At 32.7% G+C, this 27,750-nt stretch overlaps 2 protein-coding genes across 3 annotated transcripts in view; one reads left to right on the top strand and one right to left on the bottom strand.

Annotated features, from left to right (window-relative positions):
* The first annotated feature begins 1,516 nt into the window (after nt 1-1,516).
* On the top strand, nt 1,517-7,369 carry LOC128236635 (uncharacterized). The gene is made up of 3 exons (XM_052951616.1): nt 1,517-1,631; nt 4,360-4,433; nt 4,828-7,369. The coding sequence occupies exon 3, from the start codon at nt 4,846-4,848 to the stop codon at nt 7,048-7,050; it is 2,205 nt and encodes a 734-aa protein (XP_052807576.1). The 5' UTR covers nt 1,517-1,631; nt 4,360-4,433; nt 4,828-4,845; the 3' UTR covers nt 7,051-7,369.
* A 6,977-nt stretch (nt 7,370-14,346) lies between these two features.
* Nucleotides 14,347-27,750, bottom strand: part of LOC128238193 (tyrosine-protein phosphatase 10D-like) — a 49,411-nt gene continuing 36,007 nt past the window's right edge. Inside the window, exons 24-32 of one of the 2 annotated variants that reach the window (XM_052953821.1) lie at nt 27,136-27,220; nt 26,657-26,824; nt 26,005-26,139; nt 25,273-25,395; nt 24,595-24,743; nt 24,104-24,239; nt 23,493-23,595; nt 21,586-21,637; nt 14,347-19,998 (exon numbers count right to left, since the gene is read on the bottom strand). In XM_052953821.1, coding sequence (XP_052809781.1) covers nt 21,591-21,637; nt 23,493-23,595; nt 24,104-24,239; nt 24,595-24,743; nt 25,273-25,395; nt 26,005-26,139; nt 26,657-26,824; nt 27,136-27,220 — 946 coding nt within the window. In that variant the 3' untranslated portion in view covers nt 14,347-19,998; nt 21,586-21,590. The remainder of the gene's footprint in view (nt 19,999-21,585; nt 21,638-23,492; nt 23,596-24,103; nt 24,240-24,594; nt 24,744-25,272; nt 25,396-26,004; nt 26,140-26,656; nt 26,825-27,135; nt 27,221-27,750) is intronic. The other variant, XM_052953822.1, reaches the window with a different exon arrangement.

Raw genomic sequence — 27,750 nt, 5'->3', positions numbered from 1 at the left:
GATGCTGTCCTTTTCATGGGTGGGTAGCATATGCACCTGAATCATTGTTTGTCTCTAAATTGTTGATTAAAATCATTTTGGTTACATTTAATGAGATAAACAACACATCTGAAGATATGTAATGCCTTTGTTTTTCAAGAAAGAAACAAGGTATGTAACTCAAACTTACCGGATTTCATGGTAGAGTCCAGTTTTATTCAAATGTCTAAATCAACATATAAACAATCTATCCAATAGATGACGTGAAAAGAGGAGTCGATTCCCTTTAAAATGGTATGCGATATGTTGGTATAACTAAATTGTCACACAAATAAGCATAACCCAATGTCCCATTCTAGACATTTTCTGTAGTCGGAAACTGTACAGCAAACTGCAATCTTCAATGTGTTCCTGTGTAAATAGCACTAAACACAGAAATAGAGGTGATTTTATGCCTCTGTGTATAGATCTGTAACAATTCTATTCCGAAATATCACAAATTGACTTACGCCACAAAATTAGGAATAACCGTATCGGTCTTAAATCCACTTTAAAATTTCGTATGAGGGGGCCATTTTCCTGACAAGCGCTCAGATGGTGGCATAGATCATGACCCACCTCCAAACCAAGCCGAGAGAGCTGCTCACAAGAGAGCTGGACCTCAACCTCGGTTATGTGGCGCACATTCGAGCCGGTACAAAGATTATGACTACATTAAATTGCACATGTTAAGGCCATCATCTCATTGTTCATTTTCATGTGAAATGGTTTTTCTCAAGGACTCAAGAGAGAGTGTCACGTATTCCATGAACACATAAAGAAAAATAAACCTATGAATATTTCCAATTTAGAAATTTGTCGTTTCTAAACAAATTGCATACAAAAATGCAAAGTGATATTCAAATGTGAAACATGTATTTTACAGGAAAGAATATGCTGGCTATATTGAAACGGCAACATTGTGTAGTATGTGATAAAGAGTGAAGTATAAAGTGCCATTAAACTGTGCATCCAAATATGGAAATTTCCCAAACGCACGTATATTCCGGTAGCACGGGAAAAACTACACCCTAACACCCGTGAACAATTTCTATGATCAATGGGAGTATCCTTATTTCACTTTTATTTCATGTTTAATTTTTTTTTAAAGTACTTTAAATTAACAAAACAAATTTAACATTGTTATCCATTTTAACAAAAACAGTTGTTTATTTTTGTTTTAGTTTTAATGTCCTTACATGTTGGTATTATGATCCTCGGATCTAACTTAATTTTAATAAAAAATATACGATTAAAGCAGCATATGAACTTTCGAAAACAACACTAGAATAGTGAAGTACACACTAGCTATTATGTCCCCATTCAGAACAAGTACTAATTAAATGGACAAAACAGGTTTTCATTCAGATAAACACAGTAGGCGTACAAAATGGTGTCGTACACTGTTCGAACAATAAGGCACTTAGCAAAAGTCAATGCTCACACATCAAACTGAATGGGCCATTTCCTGAAAGCTATGCCCATAATTTCCCGACTTCACATTTATTATTGGATTCATAATGATGAATGAGTAACTATGAATGTTGGCTGGTATGATTGATGATGTTCAGAATTTACTTTAACGGGGATGGATAACCAGTGCACTATTTTGTGTAAGTTATAATAAATACAATACTAATACTAATACAAATACAAAAACTTAAAATAATAATAATAATAATAATCATCATAGTAAATAATAATTATTATTATCATTATTATCATTATTATTGTGATTGTTGTTGTTGTTTTTTATAACTATAAGTATTAGTTATCTACCATATTAATGATAATGATATCAATGAAGAACATTATTATCATTAGTATATTTTTAATAATAATCATAATAATAATACAAATGTTAATTCGTATTTTGATTTGTTGTAATGTACGAAAAAACAACAGAAAATCAACACTTTTTTATTGTACCGATTGTATAATAGCGCGTCAACCTTTTTTGTAATAACAGCTTTTTAAATATGCTGCTAAAATAGATACATTTCATGTTGAAGCTATTTCTTTGTGCTGAAATATTATTTTTTAAATCAACTTTTTCAAAATGGAAGTATGCTTATAAACTTTATCTCTATACCTGTTCAATGTTTATGCAAAAAGCTACAGAAACAAACTCAGTAGCAAAATGTTTAAACATAAACCCGGTTTAATGGCACTGGGTAAACGCTAAAGATAGAGCAAGCCATATCGTGAAAGTTATGTCTCAGATGATATAGAGGTTAAATGTTTGTAATGTAAGATCGCGATATATTTAACCAAGTGAGCACCAAAAGCTACATTTTTCGAAGGGCTTTTAATGTTCATCTACTTTCAGTTACACCATATTTTCACCTTTTACAACATGCCATAAAAAGAAATTATAATTCGACAGTTAATAGTATTTGTTTTAGAAAAAAAGTTTGAAATTGTTTGCGAACGAATCGCCATTTCGGAAATGACGCCGTTGAAATTATGCCCTGTGAGCGCTGGCGTTGGATTTTAAGGTAGCACACCCCTAATGAAAACCTCCACTTGAAACTCTTCAATTTTAATGCTTTAGCCTATGTTGTTAAGCACAGGACTACAAATCTTTTGAGAGTTTCAAGGTAGTGGTTCGAATCCAACCAGAAGCACAAATATTTCTCTCTTTTTTCTTCTTTGTTTTCATTAGCTAACATTTTTTTACAAAAGTTAATATTGTATTTTCATTAAAGTAATTAAATACATTTTTACACATAAATATTAGCTTTTGTGACGCATTTATAACTTGCAAGCACGGCTTAAATTGGGAATAAAACAATCTTTTTTTAATTGAGACGGTAAAACATTTTGATTTTTTGGAAAATGTTCCCAAAAGGTTAAAGATAATTATTGATAAAGAACAGGTCATGAGTATTTCTTGAACTTGTTATTTTTGCTTTTAAACATCGATTTTCCAATTTTACGCGGTCAACACAGTATGTTAAAATTGAAATACCATATGGCGATTTCAGTACAGTATGATTATATTTGTTGTTGATGTAATCAATAATGTATTATTTCTGAAAGCAAATATATTTCTTGTTACTCGGACACCAAATTATTACCAAAATGTTGAAAAATAAATGAAATAAAGGATTGTTCTTGTCTCTCGGGTGATGTCATTTTTATCGACAATCTGAAATGGGGGTAGGGTAATTCAAATTTAAATAAAATTGTTATTTGACGGTATATTTCTTTTAAATTTTGTTTTTAAATCCAGGAAATGATTCACATTAAGAAATTACCAAGCTGATCAGTGTTTGAAACGGTGCCCATTAGGGGTGTGCTACCTTAAACAATGAAATCTCATTTTTATTTCACTGATAAATCTCTATCAACCATCAGAAAGCAGATATAATAATACAGTTTATTCTGTTTCATTACATACTACAAATCATGTGATGGTTTTTTTTCGCGGTCATACGAGAGTGCTGATGTCAAGCCTAAATTGTTTAATGGTAATCTCTTCCCTTGTATCCGAAATTCTCTTTGAGAAAACACCAAAAAAGGCCAGCTTTTTGGGTGGGCGCTTAAATCAACTTCATATTATGATTGAAGTGTTTTTATGTAATTTCGTTTGTTAAGATAAACCGATTCCAGTATTTGCTCGGTTGAAATTGCTGAATTCCTTATTGTCTTGCCAAAAGCAATTAGGATGTAATTTTAAACCATAAGATAGAACGCATTAACCTTATTCTGTTTTCAATCAATATAAATGGCTTTAATTAATATTTAATGAATTGCATTTTATGTTAAATGGGTTTGGTAAAATTTCTGTCGGAAACATTACATGCTGCAATTAACAAAAAAATGAAATAATTGCCATGCAAAAAAAAATCAGAAAATATTTAGTGCACAAGTGTTTGATAACATTTCATCCAAATGAACGATCACTAGATTACAAGCTATAAATAAAGATAGCGTGTAGACTTTGTACAACTTTCTCGTTAATCAGAATTAAAGGTTAAAAAACAATAACTCGTCAATAATGATCAGTTTTGAAGAGTTCCGTTTGTCGAGGCGCCCGATGAAAGAACTGTGGCAGGAGTGTTTGAGAAACTCGAAAATTTCTCACATATTATCTGAACTCGTCTACCTTATTCAAACTTTTGTTGTACGCTGCAGTGTAGCAGAATTTGTACATAACTTGTAAGAATATTATCTGGCTATGAGATGGAAACATTTGGAGCCTGCATAAATGTCTAGGGCTTTATTTGGCTAGGAACAATAATGCAATACTCGGAATAAATATTAATATGAATGATTCATTAGATGGTAACGGATGAATATTGTTGACATTTATGAAAACAACATCGCCGATTTCAGAGAAACTGGAATTAGAGATATCCTGGTGCATTCATTTCCAGCGAAAATTCGGATGTAGGCAGACCATTTTTCAGGTAATGCGTTTTGTCACTTTTATAAGATAAAAACAAGAGATTTGAATGAAAATACAACAAAACATGTTTGTTTGGTGCAAATCAAACTTTATGAGAGTATAATACAAACGTAAAATGAATTGATATTTTTATAATGAATTGAATGTCTGTGTTGTGTTGACATATTAACACTTTAATTCGTAAAACAATCAACAAAAATAATACAGTATAACCATTTCAATTATTAGTTTTTATTCATTTTGATAGGAACATTACCTGCTTGCTTTTTGTCTTCTAAGACCAAAATAGTACACGACTCTTCAAATACCTTTCCCGCGTGTTTCAGCGTATAAACTCGCGATCGGAAGATATTGAATAAAGAATCACAAAAAGGTTTCCTATGTTTTACTTTCAGGGTCTCAGTAAAATCACAATGTGTCCTCACGGCTTGATGCTGCTGGTTTCTCTTATGCCTTTTCCGTCATTGTTATCGCTACGTGCGCAAACAGCTCCACTGCCGCCATGGCAGGACGACCTGACATGGGGCGACTACGATCCCTTCAGAGCCCTCAAATACGACTCTGGCACGTGCGCGTACCGGCGGACGTGTGGAAACGGCCTCACATATCCGGACAAAAACTGCCATTGTGACAAACTCTGTGTGATAATGAACGATTGTTGTGATGGTTTTATAACACAGCAGCCATTCGAAAGTAATTTTCTTGTACTGAATACTGACCAGTTCTCATGCGAGAGGGTGTACGGACTTACCAAGAACGTTAACTCTTATGGCGTTTTGTTAGTTTCTAAGTGTTCACCAAATTGGTCTGAAGCACGAACAAAATCCCTATGCGAAAGTGACTTTCAGCTTGAGGAGGATCTAATGAAGAAAACGCCTGTTTCGGGCGGCTCTTATTTGCAAATAATGTACAAAAATATGTACTGTGCGTACTGCAACTTTGAATATGATATATTATTTTGGTCACCTCAATATGAATGTTATGAAAATATTACCAATGTCCGCCGGATACCAGACAGTCCAGATTGCCGGCTTTCGTTCACTGCACCGATGTACAACTCCACGACAAGAAAATGTGGATTGTTCCCACCGATTTCCACCTGTGAAAATAACTCAGAAAAGGAGCTTATTGGATTGTGTGAACAAGGTTATTATAACATTGTTTATGATATGTATGGCACCATGTATAGAAACGAGCATTGCGCGCAGTGTAATAAGGTTGATATGAACAAGCTTTATTGCGAAATTCTTAAACCAATGGATTTACCACCCAACCCAACTGAGACGCCCGATGGGCGTAAGGCAAGTTTGAGGCTTCTTGTGGACCTGAATCTTAATACAGCGTACAAAGATGGAGAAATCATCAATTCAAGGCAATGCAGTAATGATGAAATATACGACATAGTGCACGACAAATGTCGGGAGGTGTTTTGCCCACCAACGACATTTCCTCGAAAAGGTCGCTGTATCCCAGATACTTTAAACACAAATGTTCACGAGGTAGACCACATGCAACAATATTCCGACCTCTATAATTGTACCTGGGCAAAACTAGATCCAGCTGAATATATATTTACAAACGATTCCAAACTGTTTATTTTATCGACACAGGAAACCTACAATGAGTCCCAATTCCACCAGAATGGCACAGATGTTTTTATCTGCCACAGTATAAACAAAACCTGTGTTCAATGTCATTCGGTCCATGTTACGTTCAACTTCGATGAGTCAGAGGTGTACTTGTCAACGATCGGACTTGTAATTTCAATCCTTTCTCTTCTTTTGACAGTCATCATTTATTTCAGTTTTCCGCAGCTTCTCAATACTCCAGGAAAGATTCTTATATGTTTGGTGGTATCTCTTTTGCTAGCACAATTGTTTTTCTTAATTTCTTCAGAAGTGTCTTCTTATCCTTTAGTATGCAAAATACTGGCAATATGCGATCATTATTTCTTTTTGGCAGCCTTTTGTTGGATGAACATAATCGCATTCGATTTGTGGAAAACTTTCTCAGGTAAGTTCATTGCTTCAAGTTCAAGCGAAAGTGCGAGAAAAAAGTTGTGTCTTTACAGTTTCTATGGCTGGGTTATTCCATTGATAATTGTTGGTGTGGCTTTGATCTTAGAGTTTGGTCAATTTGACGGTATTGATACAAGCATGAAACCATACTATGGGCGAAAAATATGTTGGATCACTTCGCGCAATAGTCTAATCTTATTCTTTCTTGGACCTCTTGCCCTTTTTAAGCTGTTTGACATGACTTCGTTTATCTTTACCGCCGTGCACATTGCCCGTGCAAGGAAACAAGGAGCCGCTGCTAGGAGAAAAAAGAACACATGTTCGTTGCTGATCAACATCAAGCTCTCCCTAGTCATGGGTCTAACCTGGGTGTTTGCCTTTGTTGCAAATGTGGCAAACTTGCAGTTTATGTGGTACTTTTTCATTATATTTAACACACTCCAGGGCCTCTTCATCGCCATCAGTTTCCTGTGCACGAGGAAAGTTGGCCGCCTGTTGCACGAGAAATATGAGGTATTCTCTAGCACATTTAATTCCCGGCAGTCCACCGCAGACACACCCATGACGTCTGCCTCGAAATCAACATCCAAGGGTAAATAAAAATTCATGGACATAGCAGATAAAACATGTCTGAGACAAACAAAAGTGCTAAACAAAGCGACGAAAACATAGTGTACTTGATTATCGTCCGTGTTACTCTGCATTCGGTAATATTTTATTTAATTTTTCATAAAATGTCATTTTATTGAAGTTTTAGATATTCCTACAACAATTGTAACAAAAGACAATTGCACGTGATGATTACATCATGGATATTTCTTGTTTCTTGGATGTTACTCTGCATTCGACAGACCAATATTTTATTTATTGATATTGAAATGTACATTTTATAATAAATACTGTGTTTTTAGAAACTGTTTTTATTTTTTATATTATTGCTTTTATATCTTGTTCAACTTAGGAATAACAATATAAAGATGAGTTGAGTCCATATTTGAAAATAAAAATAATATTTTCAGTGTTTGTTTTTATCGGTTAATAGTAATGTATGTAAAACTGACCCTTGTACTTTGCAGAAAATGTTGTTCTTCACGTCTTAACTGTTAAACGGATGCATTGCAGTTTATTTACATTTTAACTTGCAGCTCTGTCTTTGGCCTTTTTTTACCGAGGCATAAATCGCACTATTCATTGGTATCGGTTAAAATGATGTAAGAAGAGTGCGTTTTCATGAAAAGTTACTTCGTATAGTATCTGAAACCTTTAAGTATACGACCTTTAGACACACACACACACACACACACACACACACACACACACTTCTCGAAAGAAACAACAAGGGAAGAAAAATAAATAATGAGTGTGTAAGTCTTCGGGAAATAAATACATACTGTTTGATCACGATTAGAAAAAAACAAGTTCTTGTTGGTTAATTGTGATCACTTTATGAATTAAAGTACTATTGAAATGGCGGTATAAGTAGTTATGGGTGGCGTAAGATTCTCCTTTGGCGGTTTTAGCCAACTACATAACACGTATTTTAATTGAACTATCATGGCCTTTTGAATAAATGCCCGTTTTGTAATCATTTTCGTGTTTGTGTTTCCCTCCATCCATACGAGTTCGTCTTGGACTGGGTTATTTTCGTTTGAATCTAAGTTTGGTCAAAACTCGTATATAAAAACATATGTTTATAGTTGGTAAAACTATTTTATAGTTGATGTTTTGTTTTGTTTTGTTGTCTTTAACAACATTATAATTTCATTTTTATTTGAATAAGAGTTTGTTTAGTTTCGTTGACAGCTAAGGAATTTTCTGGTAACAGTATTTCTAGACGGCGATGTGCAGACCTCGTTCGATCTTACGGTGACATGGGGAAGGGTCCACAAAGGGTCGAGGGACAACCGTATTCTTTAGAGGTTAATACACGGCGTAGCCGGGCCGGTGAGTGATAATGAGCTCATAATGAGCACGAGGGCCTATTATCACCCAACAGCCTGGCTACACCGTGCTTTAACCTCTTTAATACATATTGTGTTTTTTTTCTTATTATTATTTTGTAAGTTTAAAGTATTCTTTTTGCCTGAAATCCATTTGTGCATTTTCAATCTGGTTCGACTACGATTAGTAAACTCATTCTCAAATTATATTTAGTTTCTGAGAGAAAGCAAAATAGCAAACAACATTTTGCTGCCATTTCATGTTCCCATCAATTTCAATTGTTCAACCTGAAAATTCCACGTCTATCCGATTTGTTCTGTACGAAAACTGACATCTGTCTTTCCATGTCTTGAATGTCACAATTCAATTTAATAAACATGAACACGTAGCAAGTCGAACGATTGCTTGTACTTAAATAAACAAATACCTCCTATTCTCAATGTCAACTTGCATGGACAGTGTTGTTTTTGTTGTTGTTGTTTTTTCAAGTAAATTCAACTTTGCCGCTTCCTTTGTTTTGTTTTTAGAAATGTCAACGCTGAATAAAAAACGCCGCCCTAATAGTCAACACTGGTTATAAATCACTAGCATATTATCCTCAACTATATATAGTGTAACGGTCCACTTTAGGCGGCGGATGTGCGTTTATAATAATGTAACAGTCCGCTGTAGGCGGCGGATGTGCGTCCATAGAAAGAATAACATTCCGTTATAGACGGAAGTACGTTCATAGTAGGTATGTTTACTTTGGTGGTAATATGCAGATTAGCAAAGCCCGGGCTTTGTGTGGATTGAGAATTTACTGTATATAAAGACCAGCGGACCCCTTCAGGGTGGAGCATGCTTTTCTCTGAAGGGATCTGTTGCATCTTTGACTTCGCACGTTACAATAGTAACATATATTAAATATGTAAAACAAAAGGTTCAACAATTTCAAACGCAAAATAGCCGACCTATTCCAGATCATAATGATTATAAATATTTACAACTCAATAGCAGTCTTCTTATGGTATCCAGGTGCATAGTTTGATATTATAACGTATGATTAAACAGAGATCGGTAATGACTTTTGTGGAATGTATTTATGTCACTCTATTTAGAATACAATTTACATTTTAAGCCAATGAAATTGCAGGTAGGCAATGTAAAATACACTTTAAAAAGTTTAAGGTATTATGGGAAGACTGGCTGCTGGTTCACTGAGCAGAGGGGGGCAAAACAACAGAAGAAGTAATATCAGTCAAAAGCTTTGTAATAATTGCCATTAAAACCAATCCTATCATGGGAAATTGTACTATTCCGTCCCTTAGTCAATGCTCTTTGGTGATTAAATCTTCTTCTTTTATTTCAAATTTAAACAACAGCTAAATTAAAAATTAGTTCAACAAACTCTATATAATCAATGATGCAACCTTGACGCTTTTAATAAAATGTCTTATCAGGCCAAGTTATTCGGAACTCCTCGGCCATTTTTTATCGAAAACAACCTTGGATGCATTTGGACTGTTTAACATACTCGAAAAGCGGTACGTTTATGTCCCCTGTAGGTAGATCGCGTAGTTATTTTATTTATCAGTTAAACTTCATGACTTAACTCTTGGGAATCTCTTAATTATGTTTGTAATAATATACTTCACTGGCAATCAATTTAAACTTAGTTCAACAATTACAACGTTAAAGCACTACATTTCATAAATGATATAATTCAAAATTTTATGAACTTCTTCAACTGATGAACCGGCATACATCCGAGGTTGTTTTTGATAAAAATGTCCGAGGAGCTCCGAATGTAATGAAATATCAACTAAGCATTTCTATAAAACTGAACGACTACATTTAGTGGGCATCCACATAGCAAATAAGCGTTTACATAGAATTGGACGATTTAGTAAATTGGACATAAAATTGCCCAATAATCGTTTCAACAAAACTAAGTAATCTACATTTAGTGAACATAAATGTATCCACTAAACGTTTCAATAATGTTCCTACAGTAAAAATATAACTGATCGAAAAGGTACCAGTGAAAAAGTAAGTAGAACATACTGTAACTGAAGTCCCAATTTTTGGTTGGCAATATTCAGTTGACTTGTTTGAAGAAATTGGTAGCAGAGAGGAAGGTGTGCGTGATATGCAGGCATACATTGGTTTGTATGATTTAAAAATACAGACTTTTAAAATGGTTTATTTTTTGTTCAGCAAAAATCAGTGTAGAGAGTATATGAGTATTCGGTATTCAAGGAAGGAGGGCGTTACACCTCCGACAACTGTCGTTGTCTACGAAAGTCCAGGATTAAACAGTTGTTAAAATGTGACAATATTATCAATCAAAGTTATTGTTGCCAGTCTGTACCTATTATAGTTTTATTTGAATATTACCGCAAAATATTCATTCTTACACATGAAATACGATCTAAATTTCAAAACACAATCCTCGAAGCATCCCCGAAGCAACCATATGATGACTATTTTGTTAGGATAAAAATGACTTCAAGCTACATATTTCGCATAATTTCTACAATGGAACTTGTTTTAAAGTGAACAATAGCATCAATTAGTGTGTTACTTACAAACGTATGCATAAACTATGATATAAATAAAAATGTATACCATTTGATATGGACGCATTTTTTTACCACAATTTCCAAAAATCACCACATTTCAAAACATACTTGATGGTGCATGTTTAAATCAATTGTGTTTACAAGCGTACACTAAGATCAAGCTATGTCAAGTGTTTACAGTTAAATAAATATTTTGCCCGTATTACGGTCCGGATGTGTGGCAATACAAACACAATAAAACTCGTAAAGCTGTTATTGAACTACTAAGAGATACTTGAAAACAAAACAATATGTTTTAAAATTAACAAATTGCATTTTGTCTTTGTTTGTATGTTTTTCTTCATAGAAGGCCACATTGTAAATATAATGTTGTTATGGTTGAACCTGTAATTGTTTCATAATGTGTATACACACTCTCTAAATAAAGATATTAGTATTATTATATTATTATTACTATTAGTTTCTATTTATGTAGTGAGATCGAGGACTATGACACGATTTTAAAATTCCGAAAGGAACAATATTTCAAGTTATTTAAGTTGTATTTATAGAAAAACTGTTCATAAAAATGTTCGATGACAGGTTGTTCAAAGAAAATGGGTGTCGATAAAGGCATAACCGTATCGATATACATGTTCAATGCAATTGAAATTAAAAAAAATATATATTTAAAGGATCTGGATCGAAAAGTGCCCGCAAAATTGCAAAATGTTTACTTTTATTACAACGACTTCCCACAGAATAAATGTGCTCCTTCTTGTTCCACTTCCATTAAGGGTTGGCCTACTCACACAGTTACTAGTAAACTGTGTTCTGTTTACTGTATTTAAGTCTGAAGCTTATAATTTATCTAAATATTTTATGTTTATATTTATTTATCATATAATTTTTGTCTTTATTATTTAAATCACATAAGTTTGAGCATTTAAAATAAAATAATTTCATCATGTTATGTACTTTTGCGTATATGTTGCTTCAGCAACATGCGAAACGTCTAACAGCTCAATTTTAGACACGAACAAAATTATAGTGAACGATAATTTTACCCTAAATTTTATGCTTATGTTTTTTTTATTAAGTTTATTGATTAAAACAGGTTATTATTTCGAAAACATTTGATTATGGAGGAAGAAAGAAATTGCGTCAGATTTGTTGCATACGAATACTAAAAACGCACATGAATTTTCATTTTAAATGAAAGATTTCAAGTAAATTTATATGTATTTCGATACTCATTTTATTATAAATAAGACCCAAATTGGCTTTTAACTAAAAGCAAGAACAGCTCATTATTGTTTGTGTTTAGGATCCTTGTTGAAAAAGATCTAAATAAAGGCTCAAAACTCTTAGCCTGTTTTGTGGATTTGCACAGTGCATTCGACACGGTCATACATTCAATGCTTCTTAACAAACTATGTGATGTTGGGATATCTAAATAAAGCATAATAAAAATATATTAAGTAGAAAGATTATGCATGTTTGCGTTGGTGACAGCCTTCCTGAAAAAAATATACTAAAAATAGGTCTAAGACAAGGCAATAATCTCAGTCCCAACCTTTTAGACTTTATTTTTTAAATTTAGTTTTTTTTATGAAAATGATTACTAGGTCTCTCTTACAAGTGCAAAATTTAACTGTTTTCGTTATGCTGATGATCTTTATTATGTATATCAACTACTGAAAAAGGACCACAAAGCTGTCTAAATAAACGTTCACAGTACAGTTGTAAGTATGGTATTTCTGTAAATATAAATTTGACTAACATTATTACATTCTCAAAAGTTGACATTTATCCAACACTATATATGTTTATAAAGACAAAGAAATAATACATGTTAAAACACATGTTATGCATATCTTGGAAATCTATTCTCATCATCTGGAACTTTCTAATACTGTCAACTATATATATCAGAGCATCGGGGGCTCATTGAATGTATTGCCACATTTTAATATGGTAACATGGGTGGCATTACCGCGAGGTTGCGGCTCAGACAATCGAAACTCTAGGCGCTGTGATGATTTCTAATCACCTGTTCTTAATACGATGGGGGAAATACCCAATTAAACAAATACACAGGTGTTACGGTAGCTAGGCTCTTGCCATGCCGGTGCAAAATTGCTTTACTGGCAATACCTAAATTTTTGAGTAAGGCACGTTTACACGACCTTTTGGCATTTGAAATGATATAGGGTCAAAACGGCCAAGTTACCAGCAAGGCCCACTTTTACAAACAAAGAAACCGAAGGCTGTTCACACCAATAGTACTGTAAAGACCAAACTTGACACTCTAGTGCACTTCTACTTAACAAGAAGTGCAAATCGAAACACCTTGGCCAGTATCCAACACGAATTGACCGAAGCTTGCCGGAGATGGCCGAGTTGTTACGATTGAAGAAGTGCACTATGGATCAACTGATGTGGTCTATAGATTATTAGATAAGCCAGTATTGATGTGTTCTGATTATTCAAAGTGCACACAATGTCACGATTGGTCTCAACAGTACTGTAGGGTGGGTGACTTTCAATGGGTTTTATGATTGGTGTCTTTGTTAAGACGATTATAAGTAATTACGTTAGAATGATCCTTAATGCTTTAAAATGTCTTTGATAAACATTAATTATAACACAAAACACATTTATTTGTTAAGATTTATCTTTTCATTTCCATAGGCTGTTTTCATACCTATCTGAATTCATTTGTACACATTTAGAATATCTGGACAAATTCCAGTGTTTTCTTGTAGCTTTTAGTAGCTCATAATAGTTCTTAGTAGTTCTTAATTCATCTAAATAGCACTTTGTATTTCGTAGTTACTCTATTTCTTAGTTACCCTTAATAGTTCATAGCTGCTCTTAGTAGCTCTTAGTACTTTATAGCAGCTCATGGTAGTTCTTAGTAGCTCTTAGTAGCTCTAATTATTTTGTAGCAGCTTTTAGTAGCTTCTTAGCAGCTCTTAGCTCACAGTCATTTTTAGTAGCGTAAAGTTGTTCTTAGTAGCTCTAAGTAGCTCTTAGCAGCTTTTAGTAGCTCAAAGTATATCTCAGGTGCCCACTAAACATTTCTATAGAACCGAGTGACTACATTATGTGAACACCCAGGTGCCTACTAGGCGTTTCTATTAAACAGAATTACTACATCATGTGATGATCTCTTTTCCAACTACAGTCAAACCTGGTTGAACAGTCACCTGCTATTAAGGGCCATATGCCTTATCGGGCCTTACCTTGGCCACTGAATACAAGTTTGACTGTATGTGTTCCATAGTGAATACATAAGATGAACACATGGATGTCCACTCAACGTTTCCCTAAAGACTTTACAAATAAGTAAACAAAGAATAGTAAAATAAAAACAATTAACTCCCAATTTTTCACACAACATGTTTATTTAGTAAAATATAGAATAGCTGTATCAATCAATATCAGTAATTATGACTATCTCTTGAAATATCGGTAACAACTGCACGGCAACAAACAAATATGCCCAGACATAACAACCTGCATCAGTACATGATCAAACAAGGTCCTATCAAAAGAATCATTAAATACGATGCACGTTTTTGTATGTTTATTGTTAATGCCTATAAAATACGTATATTGTATAAGTATGTATTTGCAATTATTTTATCTTGTAGGCAGACAAAGCCCCCCATTATATCTAACCTTACATGCCATTTTCGAATAGCTATTTACCACATATTTTTATCCTAACATTTTGTACAATTAAGATCATGTATACTCAGAAACATCACAGAGGATAGTTTCAACATATGAGGAAATTATTTCTCTCAGAAATGTCAGAGAAGATTATAGTTTGAATGCATGAGGAAATTATTTCAAACTTGGTAAAAACATTTGGGGTGCAGAATTTGTCCAGGGGTGGCAGTTCTGACTGGATTTTTTTGTACACACATATGACTCAAAAGATGTAAAGTATATCTAAGACCAAGAACTTATGGAGCTTGTTATGTCTAGATTTATACACATTTGGTACTATCAAATTTCCAAACTTTGCATATCTACAATTATAATAAACTGTTCGGTACAATTTACTTAAAATATACTTTACTTACAGCACCATTTGACAAACATATACAAACATGTACAAACATATACAACAAACACAAACATATACAACAGACACATACAAACATATACAAACATATACAACAAACAAAAACATATACAAACATAAAAACATATACAACCTTGAATATACAACACTGATCTAAAACAATCATAGGTGTGTTTATTGAAGTGTATGTATTTTTTAACAAGAATGTCACAGAGCAAATGCCAACCCTCATCTGTTGATTTTCAGTCCAAAAAGGGGCATAACTCAATAATAATTAAAGCCAGAGTTGTCTCTGCCAACATGTGTTTCATGATTTATTTGAATATCATAAATGTTTTTTGATGATGTTCTAGGTTAAAAAAAATTGCCAACCACTGGGACAAAACACTTTGACAATACAATTTTTTTCTCCAAAAAAAAAGACAAAGGTTTTTTTATTTGTAACATACTGTAGCCTTAAGTCCAAATATTTGTCTCTCATCAAATTTATTATGTCAGAACAGTTATAAACTTGCGTGTATTTTGACTGATTTTGATAAGAACAAATGAATATTTTATGTAGAATTAACTGTAGCTATAGCACACACATCCGAAAATACTGTTTTAAAAATAAAATATTAGATAACCAAACAGTTTGAAAATCATCTGTTTCAATAAGTTTGACTAGTTTTATTGTATTCTATAAAAATATATAATTTTGTAACCATGTATAAATGACAGGGGTTACATATTTCCTTGATTTATTTCATACAAAACAATTTGGCTCATAGAAGCAATTTGAAACCAATCAGCAAATTATTATTATTAGACATATAAACAAATATTAGATCAAAGTATATAATTACTGTATGTTGAAAGATAAATAAAACAAAAACATGTACAATGCCCATTCATGTGTTAAAAAAATACCTGGGAAAAAAGTAGAAACGTAATCTCAGGCTGAGTGCAAAACCGTTGTAACTTAATATAGAATAAATGGTGTTATGACAGTCTTACACTGAGTCCTCAGTATGTATAATGTATGGATTACAAATTTGTATGTAAATAGCAGCTGACTAGTTCAAAGAAAAGTTTTCATTTTACCTGAATAGATATAAAAGCATGAAAATAATCAAACAACGATTTTGTACATAAGGCAAGATTTGTTGAGAATCTACTAGTATATCATACTGGGTCCTTCTGGTCACAAGTAATAAGGCCAAATAAAAATAATATGTAATTTCTCCGGCATTACAAAATTTCATTTTTACATCATGATGCTTCAATCTTTCTTTCAATCGACACGTTAGAATTTTATCTATCAGACATTACGTGTGAAATGTGAAGGCAATTCTTGTTACGTTGATAAAGACCGTCATCAAAAGTTTGAATATTTAGATATCTATCATTAATAATTATTTAAATATGTCCCACAATATGCTCTTATTTGCAAAAGAATCTAAGTGACGCTTTGTTGTTTAGTAATAAAAATTCACCAAAAATAAGGAAAAGAATAATTTAAATATATTGAAATCAAATCAAATCCTGCTGCATCCTTTTTTATTTATTTTTTTAATATGCCTGGAAAACTAGATATATTTTTCTTGGCCTTAGTTTGAGGAATGTAAAAAAACTAAGTTTGGAAAATATTTTCCCAATGACAGAAGGTATAGAGGTCAAAATGAAGTTCAATACACGTACATGTATTATCGTGATAAATTATAATTACTCGATGTATTAACCTTAATATCAGAGGAATGTGGAGATTGCTAATAACGTGAGTAATATGAGATGATTTGCCGATATCCATGTCACACATTCTGTAACACATGTAAAGCAAGTAGTGTTGAATAATTGACAGTTAAACTTTTGGGATCATTTGGGCTGGGTCTATAGTATGTTAAACATCAAACTAACACTTTGTTCTGAAAGTGGGTAAAGAAGGACTTAGTTACATAATAATGAGCCAATAGTTCAGAACTTTTTTAAAGTTATCAATAATGTAAACATCATGGAAGATAACATTCAAAACTTCACTCCTCTGGAATTAAAATAGACACACCTGTGTTATGCAGTATTTCTAACAAGGTTAGGGACATCTATTTCAGATATAAAAGTTTAAATCTAAATATCACTAGAAAAAATTGTCCAAATTTACTTCTCATGTCAAGAGCGAGAAAAAAAGCAGGAATTAAATTTGCTCACAATGCACCAATTCGGACTAAAAATTGTAAATAAAAATTCTTGCGAAAAAAACAAAAACCTGTCAACATTTTAAACCGTTTACATTTTAATTCTGAGGGAGGGCCAAATGTCAAATGGTTGTACCCGAATGTTACACCACCTCTTAAAGCCATTTTAGGATCTGCCCCTAAATATGTTGTTAAAAAATGTTCTGAACAATCAGCCCTAATATTTCAATTCTAAATTAAAGGTTGTTATTATATATATGTTTCAATTTTTTAAATTAATGAAGAAAACAAATATTTAGGGTTAATGGTCCACTCAGGGCTATTCCAGTAAAACATATAACCCCCGGGGGGGGGGGAGGAAATTAATTAAATAGTACGGTATATCGGTGGGTGTCTTTTTTCGCTAATTTGGACCCCACAAGAAAAATCATGGTTCTGTAGGGGGGTGGCATAATTTGAAAGTGCCTTCCCCCCGGGGGTTATATAGTTAAATGGAATAGCCCTCAATATATTCAAATTGAAAATAAATTATATATAAATTTTCCCCAAAAATCGAAATAATTAAAAAAATGTAAATTTATTTATATTTAGATATTAAAGTTCCCCATGGCAACCCTTATTTAATACTGTCAAACTGGAATGTCAACAACCTAAACAATATCTTATATCATAAAATGTACAATTATCTATAAAAATAACACTGACGTACATAAACATTTATCAGTAGCTTTAGGTTATAAAAATTGTATTCGTTGCAAAATTATGTAAATGAGATTCCAACCAAATATCGTGATAACTTTACATAAACAATTTCTGTATTTTCCAAATACTTTCCTGACAAGTTTATTTACAGAAAATAGCAGCAGAAACTTGTGTCTTCATAATATTAGAGTTATAGGAACACAAACATATATATATCTGTGAATTAAAATAATTTTCCATCAAAATCATGTTCACCATAATAACAGACAAATTTAACCTTTTATCTAAGCACTAACTAAATCTGTATATATAGAATATAATATGGCGTAAAAGAAATATGTTTGTTTCCAATTTCACAGACATAAAATAAAAGGTAAGTAGGTTAGGAATTTGTTTTAATCCAATTATGTATAATATTATTTTAACACTAAAAATGGTCACGATCTTTCCTATGCAAAAAACTCCAGACAAAATAACCAAAAGGAGAAAATAAATAACATTTAAATATATTTTGTCTGTGGGGAAAAAAAATAAGAGTTGGGTGCAGAAAAATAAGGTATGTTGGGAAATCGGAAATAAACAATTTTTTGTTACGCTGAATCCGATAATCAGACAAATTTATTCACACAAATACAATTCGAGGGGTGAAAGCGAAAAGGTTTTATCTGCTTCTTTACTTAATGTCACCTAGAACCTTTTCGCTTTCACCCTTCGACATGTATAATCATAATCACCAAGGTATTTGTTCAACACTACAGCGTTGCTTATAGTAATATAATGCCTTAGCTAGAACAAAATGCATTCTGACAATATTTTCACAAGGAATGATCAATATAAAGTTTTGATTTAATGAAATAATGTATCACAAAACAGCCTTTCCTAAGCACTTTCTGAGCCTCATTCTTTAAGGCACCGTGAAGCAGAGTCAAGATGAGTAAAACATTACATAATAAAGGCCAATATAAATTAATTGCAAGATTTTCATCCAAATTATATTTTTTTAAATGGAGACGGGGGGTGGCATTTTATTTTTCTTAGATGACTGTTTTTCTGTTGAAAATAAGTTCATGCCCTTTCTTATTGTATGAGGGACCATATACATGTGTTTCTAGACAAACCACAAACACGATCATAACATTTCTCCATTTTTACATCTGAATATTAAACATCGACAATCTGTATAAGGTATGAATTAACGCCGTTCCCAAGAAGAACTGGACCGACAGGCAATACAGAACCTAGTTCAACATTTTCATTTGAGTTGGGGTGGTGGAAAAAAGCGGGCAGGAATGAAAATCTTGCAATTAATTCATTGTCACCTTAACATAATTATGAAAAACGCTATGTAGTAAATTTAAAATATGTATATTGAACACACAGTAAAAAAAATGAAATATTCTAAACAATAATTTTTTGTTCAACAATTATTGTTAATTATATTAATTTTGTGAGGTCCTTTTTTCGCAATTTTAATGTTTTTGGTCAATATGCCAGTTTATTATTTGTGACTCAATATACATTCATGTATAATGACTATTTCACCACCTTTAAAATTCACGAAATAATTCGTGAAAAAGTGAGAATATAATTAAAACCTCGCAAAATTAAAACAATTGTCAATAATCATCCTTAATCGTTACCACCTATAAGGTATTAACTCTCTTTGACCACTCACAATTTATTCTCCTTTTCTTTAGTTTCAGCAAATTTTAAAACCTACTGTTGTCTATACTAGAAATCAATATATCAAAGGAATCAATATTTAGACCACGATAAATGATCTGCTGCAAGGCATGCTAAGAAAATCACATGTAGTCTGGCAGCTTTTAATACGGTCCACATCTGTCCAGCCCATATGGTGTGTCCAATATGACTAGTCCAAGTGATCAGTCAGAGTCGATACGGCTTGTCCATTATGATAAGTCCATAAAACTTGCCAATCAGAATAGTTCATGTAAATAGTACATGCTGAAAGCTGGCCAGTAGAGTGACCAGTAGAGGCCTGAAGTGATCAATAGTGGCTAGTGTAGTGACCAGTAGTAGCCAGTGAAAGACCCAGAAATCTCTTAGTTCAAATCCACGCCTTCGTCATCTGAAAAACACAGTCACATTATTATTATCACATTTAGTCTAATTCAAGAATCAAAATTAAAGAAAATTATTAAAAGGCATCTGGTCCGATCAATAATAAATAATATTTTTTCTATTACATAGTAGTAAATGTAATGATATTTTTCATTTGGTGATGTAATATCCAACAAGAATGCTAAGGATCTAACAGCAACGCTGGTCAGTTATGTTACAGTAAACAATAGGGACATTACTATTTAATTACTAAAGCAAGAGTTATCAGCCTTGCCCCAATTTCTCGAAACTTCTTAAGCTTAACAGGCTTAAGTCGCTTATTTCAATTAGCCAAAAAACATAATGAAAATGGATTTTGATAAATGAAAAATGGTTTATTCTGATAATCATACAGATTATTCCTATATAATTTCTAAAAATTCTCAAAGAAGTAAATATAACACATTTTATAGAACAACAAAAATAGTGAGATTAGCTTAATCCTGTTATAAGGGACTTAAGAAGTTTCGAAAAATTGGGGCCTGGCTCTTAAGATGTGTATTGTATCTTGAAACATTTGTACCAAGTTTCTATTTGAATACCTTAAACAGTTTTTGAGCTATATTGGCTTAGTTTTTGCACAATGACAAAGCACTAACCCAACAACACAGACACCAAGAACATGACAACAAATCTTCAAAAAATGTACAAATTGATAATAACTCTTTTATAACTTTTTCATTATATTATTATTATATGATACATTTAATAAAACTTTTTGATAGAAAACTCTTGTTGAATTAAAAGCAGCTTTACATTTAGCATGCTTAAATAACAATACCAGTTTTACTGTTTTAATGTGATAAAACGTAGCTCCCATAGACAAAATGTCACTTGTTAAATGAAAAACATATTTCTAGGCCTCGACACAAAATAATTAAACCTTCACAATTTGTTATGTTCATTTCAACATGGTTTATTTTCTGTAATAATCTTTTAACCTCAAGTCTGTCCGCATCTTAAATAGACCAATTAATATCTGTTAAAGAAAAATAAATGTTAAAAATTAATGCTTCATGCAAACAAGAATCAAAATAAAGAAAAAATCCAGGTTTTTTCAATAAAACCAGTCATAAAGCTTTCCCAATTTGAAAGACTAAAAACTTGTTCAAAATATTCCAGTAGTTTCAAATCTCAGTAATCTCAAACTTGGCCTGGTGTCACAAAGAAACTTAAGTAGTGTAGCAAACTAAGCAAAGATGGTTAAAAGCAAATTGATTAGAGTGTTATTATTTCTCTCCAACGGGAGAATTTAATTTCAAGCGGGAAAATATTCTCCCATTTTAGATTGTTTGTGAAACCTGCATCGGGATATCATATAATTTCTCATACAATTGTCAATATTACAAATGGAATTTGCCAAATTGGGAAAGCTTGGTTTAGGAAAATCTTTCTTACTCATGAACACATCATTGAGGAAAGAATTATAGTGAAAGGACAACTTTCTTTCTGTAGAAAATAAAATGCAACAAGTTAATAGAACCTCAGTTAATCAAACATAACAAAAGATACATGCAAAACACAACAGAAAGTTTAAAACGTTAAATAACATTACATGTACTACGTTGTTGGAAGTATAATCTTGAATTTTTCGTCATTTGCATTTTCTGTAAAATACCGTTTTTTAAAATTAAACATACTAGTATTTGTCAGCACATTGTATTTTGTCTATGACGAAATATTTGGTACAACTATTACCTTTAAAGCGATACAAATTACTGCGGTAATCATGTAATTTTTTATATCCTCAAAGGGCCCATCTTCAAACAAGCATATTTTTCAAATTTTCTATTTTTTTTAATGCTTTATTCTACCTTGAAATAAGATATATGTTAAAACAAATAGTTTTAGACTAACAAGTTAAAATTTCAATTCTATTTCTGACAATCATTTTGAAGTCAATTGAAATTCGTTATATTACGAGGTTCTGTTCTATTCTTGTTTTAATATAAGATAGGCCTTAAGAGTGAATGATAAATGCATCATTGTTATGCACATCATTCTACTGTACAGTAAACTGTTTTAATTTCATGAGGTCTTATTTCCAGCAATTTTTGGTTGTGGCCAACTTTTTGGCAGGTTGAAATTTGCGACACTTTTAAACATTAACAAACATTGTTAAATTAATACTTCACAAGACTTTCAACTCATAAGCAGAATCTGATGGTTTTGCCAAAAAATAAATAAAAACAAAGCCCTCTATAAAACAAAGCTATCTGCAGTAATTACTTAAAGGTACATTCTGTCAGAGAGCTAACAGCTGTGTTTTCTATTTAGCACAAAAAGGATATTGCATTTGTGGTCATTCGATACAAAATATATTAAAACCAGTTTTCTAAACTTTGTCAAAAAAAATCAATGAAAGTAAATGAGTTTAACAGATTTTGTATTGAATGCCCACATTTATATCATAAATACAAATTTCATGATTTATAGCTCTAAAAACGTAAAACATTGATTTATAACAACATGTCCATTATTGAATATTTTTTTTATTAATTGTTAACAGGCCAAGTGATACCAAAACTTTTGATGTTGAATATTATAATTTTTTTGAAGTCCTGGGTGCCATTTTAATAAAGATTTTAGTCAAATTTATTCGTAAATTGAAATTGATTTTCTTCCTGTCAGAGTTTCATTATTTTTCTACAACTTTAATCAGTTTTAAAAATGAACATAAAAGTTGTGGAAATAAAACTATATCAATGTAGTGCCATATGTGACGTCTATACAGATTTAATATTATTGAAGTTGCGACCAAAATCCATTATTTAAGTGCAGGAATTAACACATGTATGTATATTTATTTTCTACTGCTAGCCATCTCACAGAGTGTACCTTTAAAACAATACATACAAACATCCAAATCACAAGTACTACCATTTAAAGCACACCCTTTTCAAAGCAACCCAAAGGTCAGACATTCTGACCCATTCCCACTGGCAAAATTCTAAACTACAGAAAAATTCTTTTTTTTTTACATGTAACCACTGGATTTTTCAATCCTAATAAAAGGTTTGATGACATTTTTTTTTCCAAAAATTAATATAGGTCCAAAAATGCCTAGAAAATGGCATAGAAATGGCCGAGAAAAGCACAGTAACTAATTCTACAATGACAATCCACACAATAGCTCTATGTATCTATAAGATTGGAAACCACTCATAATTGCAGGCTAACAGAACTTCATGCCAAGACAATTTCAAACAATATTCTTGAACCCAGTTTTTTTTATGTTTTTTTATTTTTATTTTACCTTTTTCATTTAATGAATTTCATGTATCCCCGAATAGTCCACGTTTTTTGTCATCAAAACCAACATACTACAAAGAGCAATTTGAATGCATTTCTTTAAATTTGTTTATGGAAAAAAGGATATTTTCTTAACTATAACAGTAACCAGTCTGGCATAAAGTTCTACATCAGCTAGGCAAAGTTTTCAAGTTGGTAAACCAGTCTCACCTTCAAATGCAATATTGGAGTGGCCAACGTTGCTATACACGTGTTCATCTTCACGCCCCTCCAGAACACATAAAAGGCAGTTGTGGATACAGATATACTGTTGCTGAAATGGAAAAGCATTCATATTGTCACATGGTACACTTATAAGTCACATGGTACACAAATATGTCACATGGTACAACTCAAAAGTGAATATCCCCAACAGCTGTTATAAGTCCATCAAGGGACATAACACAACAGTTATTTTAGCCTGAGTTATTGGACCGTCTATAGATATAATTATGTATTCCCTTTATTAACATCTGTACCAAGTTTCATGTGTGAGTTCTGGCATAGGATTTGAAGAAAATTAACAAAAGACGATACAACACAGCCATGTCCTATGACAGTAACTCAACTTTTTCTTCAACTTCAAAAAATGGGCATAAGACAAAAATTCATTAAAAATCAGACAAGCGAAAAAAATCAAAGTAATACCATTATGTATTATTCAAAGAGAATGAATGAAGAATTATTTTAAGCGCAATTGCTGCTATAAAATGTGTTTGACATATGCTGGAAATAAAGTAAAGGACTCAAATGCAAAATTAAAGCTTCCAGTTAGACTGTACCTCAGTTTGGACCATCCAGACACGCTGCTTGCGTAGCTCGGATACCGCGTTGAAAATGTCAACAGAGTCATGGTCCTTGATACGCTGCAGCATTCGATCCAATACGACAAATGTTCCTGACCTTCCGACTCCGGCACTGAAATACACAATATAACAATCGATTAAAAAGTCTGTGTTATGGTTAGTTTTTAAAACTTGCACCATGAACCATTGAGAGATTCATTAGTCACATGGTAACCAATTAAAAAGAAATGGACGTAAACTTTATCACTAAAAATATTCTTTTGTTAAAGTAGGTCATCATCGAGGGCAGTCGCGATCTGGTTCAAGCTTTATTTCACTTGTTTGCTGACTGGTCAATAACTGGTTTATTTTAAATGAAACTTCAGCCAATATGTGTACAAATGAACAATTTGTCTGTTACGAAGCGAAACTATGAAATTTACCATCCATTTTTATATGAATTTACAACCATTCCCGATGGCGCTCACCTGCAGTGGACAATGATGGGACCTGCGTCTTTAATGAGTTTTTCTCGAACCATGCGCACAAAGCGAACAAGCACCTGCTCCTTCTTCGGAACCCCAAAATCCGGCCATGAGGTAAAATGAAAATGCCGTACCTGCCTCGACTGTTCTCCCTGTGATAAAAAAAAACAAAAAATTCAGTGCTATTATTAGCCTGAAAATCTTTCATCCAAAAATTTCAGAGTCGATGGTCATTTCCTAAAATTTTCAGTCTGCAGTCCGACCAAGTTGGCTCAAACTTGCTTGGCTCAAGTTTGTCGTTGGCTCAAACTAGATGCTTTGCTCGAATGTTGCGAGGTTCGAGGTATTTTCGCCGGTCCCTTGGAGTTTAAGTCAACGGAGTTTGTCTGTATGTAAAAAGTAATTTTGACACTTTGGTATCAGAGATTTTCCTGAAGCAGAAAACTGTGGAGTCCCAGATGCAGCTTTCAGTCAATGGACCCACATTTCAACTTAATGTGAAACCCTGGTACTCCTAATAGAACTTTCATCGTGTTTTAAAAAAAAAAACTTTTTGGTTAAAAGATGCTACATGTAATTAAAAAGTGCTGTATGCCTTTTTAGACACAACAAACACACATAACAAAATGATGTAAAATATTAAAATTAAAAATCATTACAATGAACAAGACTGTGTCCTACCAAAGAGACCCGGAATTCAGTAATTGTCCAATCAGGAAACAGCGTCTCGTTTAACACTGCCACCTGAAGGTCACCGTAAAAAACAGCGTCGGAACCTGTCGGCCAGTACTTGTCACACTTCTCCTGTAAGCACATGAAAATGTGATTGTGTATGTCACAATGGTTTAAAAACATCAGCTATTTACACACATGATTAAGAATTAAGAGCCATATGCTTCAAGCAGATATCAAACCAAAGTTCCTGTTACAATTTAGCCATCACCACCCAACATAATTCTTGTTTGTATTTTAAAGACAAGGCCAACTCCACAAAACTTCATGCATGGTGTGTTTTTTTTAAATTGATAAATCATGAATATTATAATGAAGCCAATATATGTTAAGCCTACAAAACATATATGAAGGAATTTTTAATTTCAACAATAACTAATGCATGCGTTTTCACAACATAAGCCTCCACAAATAAAACAATTTACAACTTACAACATATTCCTTGCCATCTTTAAAAAAGCGAACAAAGTTGACAATGAAATATCACTGCAGATTGCTTTAATTTCACCATGTTTGATTTTTAGGTATTTTTTGTTCCCCTTGGTCAACTTCACAAAGTTAAAATTTGCATCACCATTAACTAATTGACCAGGATTAAAAATGGCAACCTGATCGATTTGTAATACTTTATTCCTTGCAAAATAAAAACAATCTATTAAATGAGAACTCTTCAAGACCTACCCTCCCCTTTTCTATGCATTTTGTAAGCATGACGATGTTGCGTGTATTTTGTTCCCACAGCATCCGCCAGAAGTCGTCACGTGTTGCTGGTAAGGGACCCTGGGTAACGATGTACTCTCTCTTCGACCGGTAGCCCTAAGTGGGGGAAAAAGGTTGTTAATATGTCAATGTTTCACACAATCTAACAGATATTGAGTAAAATGAAAGTATTACATCTAAACACCGCTATCCGAAATTATGACTATTTCGCATTTATTTTTCGGTCTCGATTTTATTCCTTCTTTGTTCAATTTTTGTGTTGTTTTTTTCCAATAATCAGAAACCGCTATTTGGAAATAATCACTATTTCAGAATTTAATAACAGATCCGATTTCCTTATTTTATAACGTTTTATTTCTTAATTCCGTGACTGTTTTATGGTATACTTTTCAATTTGAATAAATAAAAAATATATTCTTCAACTACTGTATTTCTGTAAGTTAAAATGTCATACCAATCATGTGAGCTTTGATATTTGTCTATTTGCTTGTATTGAATTATATGACATCATAAGAAGCATGTATGACAACGATTTTCAGACGATTACCAAAATTTTTAATTTTTCATCATAAAATTGACCTTTAAGAAAATTAGGTAAATTAAGTTATCATACCGGTATATAGTTAGCATTGATGTAGTCTGACCCTTCTTCGTCATCAATAGGGAGGAGCTTGACGCGGGAGTGGTCATAAGGCAGGATGTTCGTGAAACGGTTCTTACCCCTATTGCATGGTAACTCAGCGTGTGTCACTGGCTGACCACGCCCTATCTCCTTCAGGTCCTGGACAAAGATGTGACACAACATGTTGAAAGTAAAATAGTTTCACATGGTTTTTATTTGTGTGTAACTTTAAGAATCATTACCTACCGCAACACTGTGCACTTAATGAAATGCCAAGACCTCAACCCATCTTTATTTGCAATGTTGTTGATACATTTGGTGGTTTTCGAAAAAAAAAAAATATGCAAACTTGTCCCTTAACATGAACTCCTAAATTACTTGAATAAACTTTTCAAAAGTCTTCACATTCATGAAGATCATGCATGTAAAGCTTTCATCAGTCTACCAAGATTTAAAAAAATTGAACCTACCTCAAATTGTTCAGCATATTTGAAGTCAGAGTCAGCCTTCATGTATGTTATGTGGTTCTTGAAGTCAGCCAAATTCACAGGACAACTGTTAAAATAATCATTCATTTACAATATAACAGATGAGTATAAAACTATGAGTACTTAAGGGAGCAGATACCAACACTTTTTTCACAATTTCCTACAGGTGAACAAGAGATATAACAATAATTATTTTAATTTAAGTTCAGCCAGAGTTACGGTGACAGTATGTTTTTTTAAGCAAATATTGCTAGAAGCGGAAAGTATCCCAAGAATCTAAATACATCTGTACCTATACAATAAAATGACACAAAATTCCTCACAGAGTTGTTTCCCCTTAGAGAAATGGCAATGTAAGAAATTCAGAAGTTTTATATCATATGATTTTTAAATAAGGACAATGACTTTAGTCAGGAATGATTTAAGATGCGTTTTGAACACTGTGTTAGGTCGTAGTCATAACTTCAATTATTCCTAAAACGTAACTGTCGTGCCATATGGCAACAGCTATTTTTTTTTATTTCCTCAACCATGTTTTCATGTATACTGGCTTAAGTTTAATTCACACAATTATTTTGCAAATTAACAAAAAAAAAC

Source organism: Mya arenaria, chromosome 6 (assembly GCF_026914265.1).
Source record: "Mya arenaria isolate MELC-2E11 chromosome 6, ASM2691426v1".
Lineage (NCBI taxonomy): Eukaryota > Metazoa > Mollusca > Bivalvia > Myida > Myidae > Mya > Mya arenaria.
Note: the sequence above shows the minus strand (reverse complement) of the source record. Positions and strands in the feature narration are given on the sequence as shown.

What these genes read in the sequence shown, in the direction of transcription:
- LOC128236635 (XM_052951616.1), top strand. Translation starts at nt 4,846, where the DNA reads ATGTGTCCTCACGGCTTGATGCTGCTGGTTTCTCTTATGCCTTTTCCG.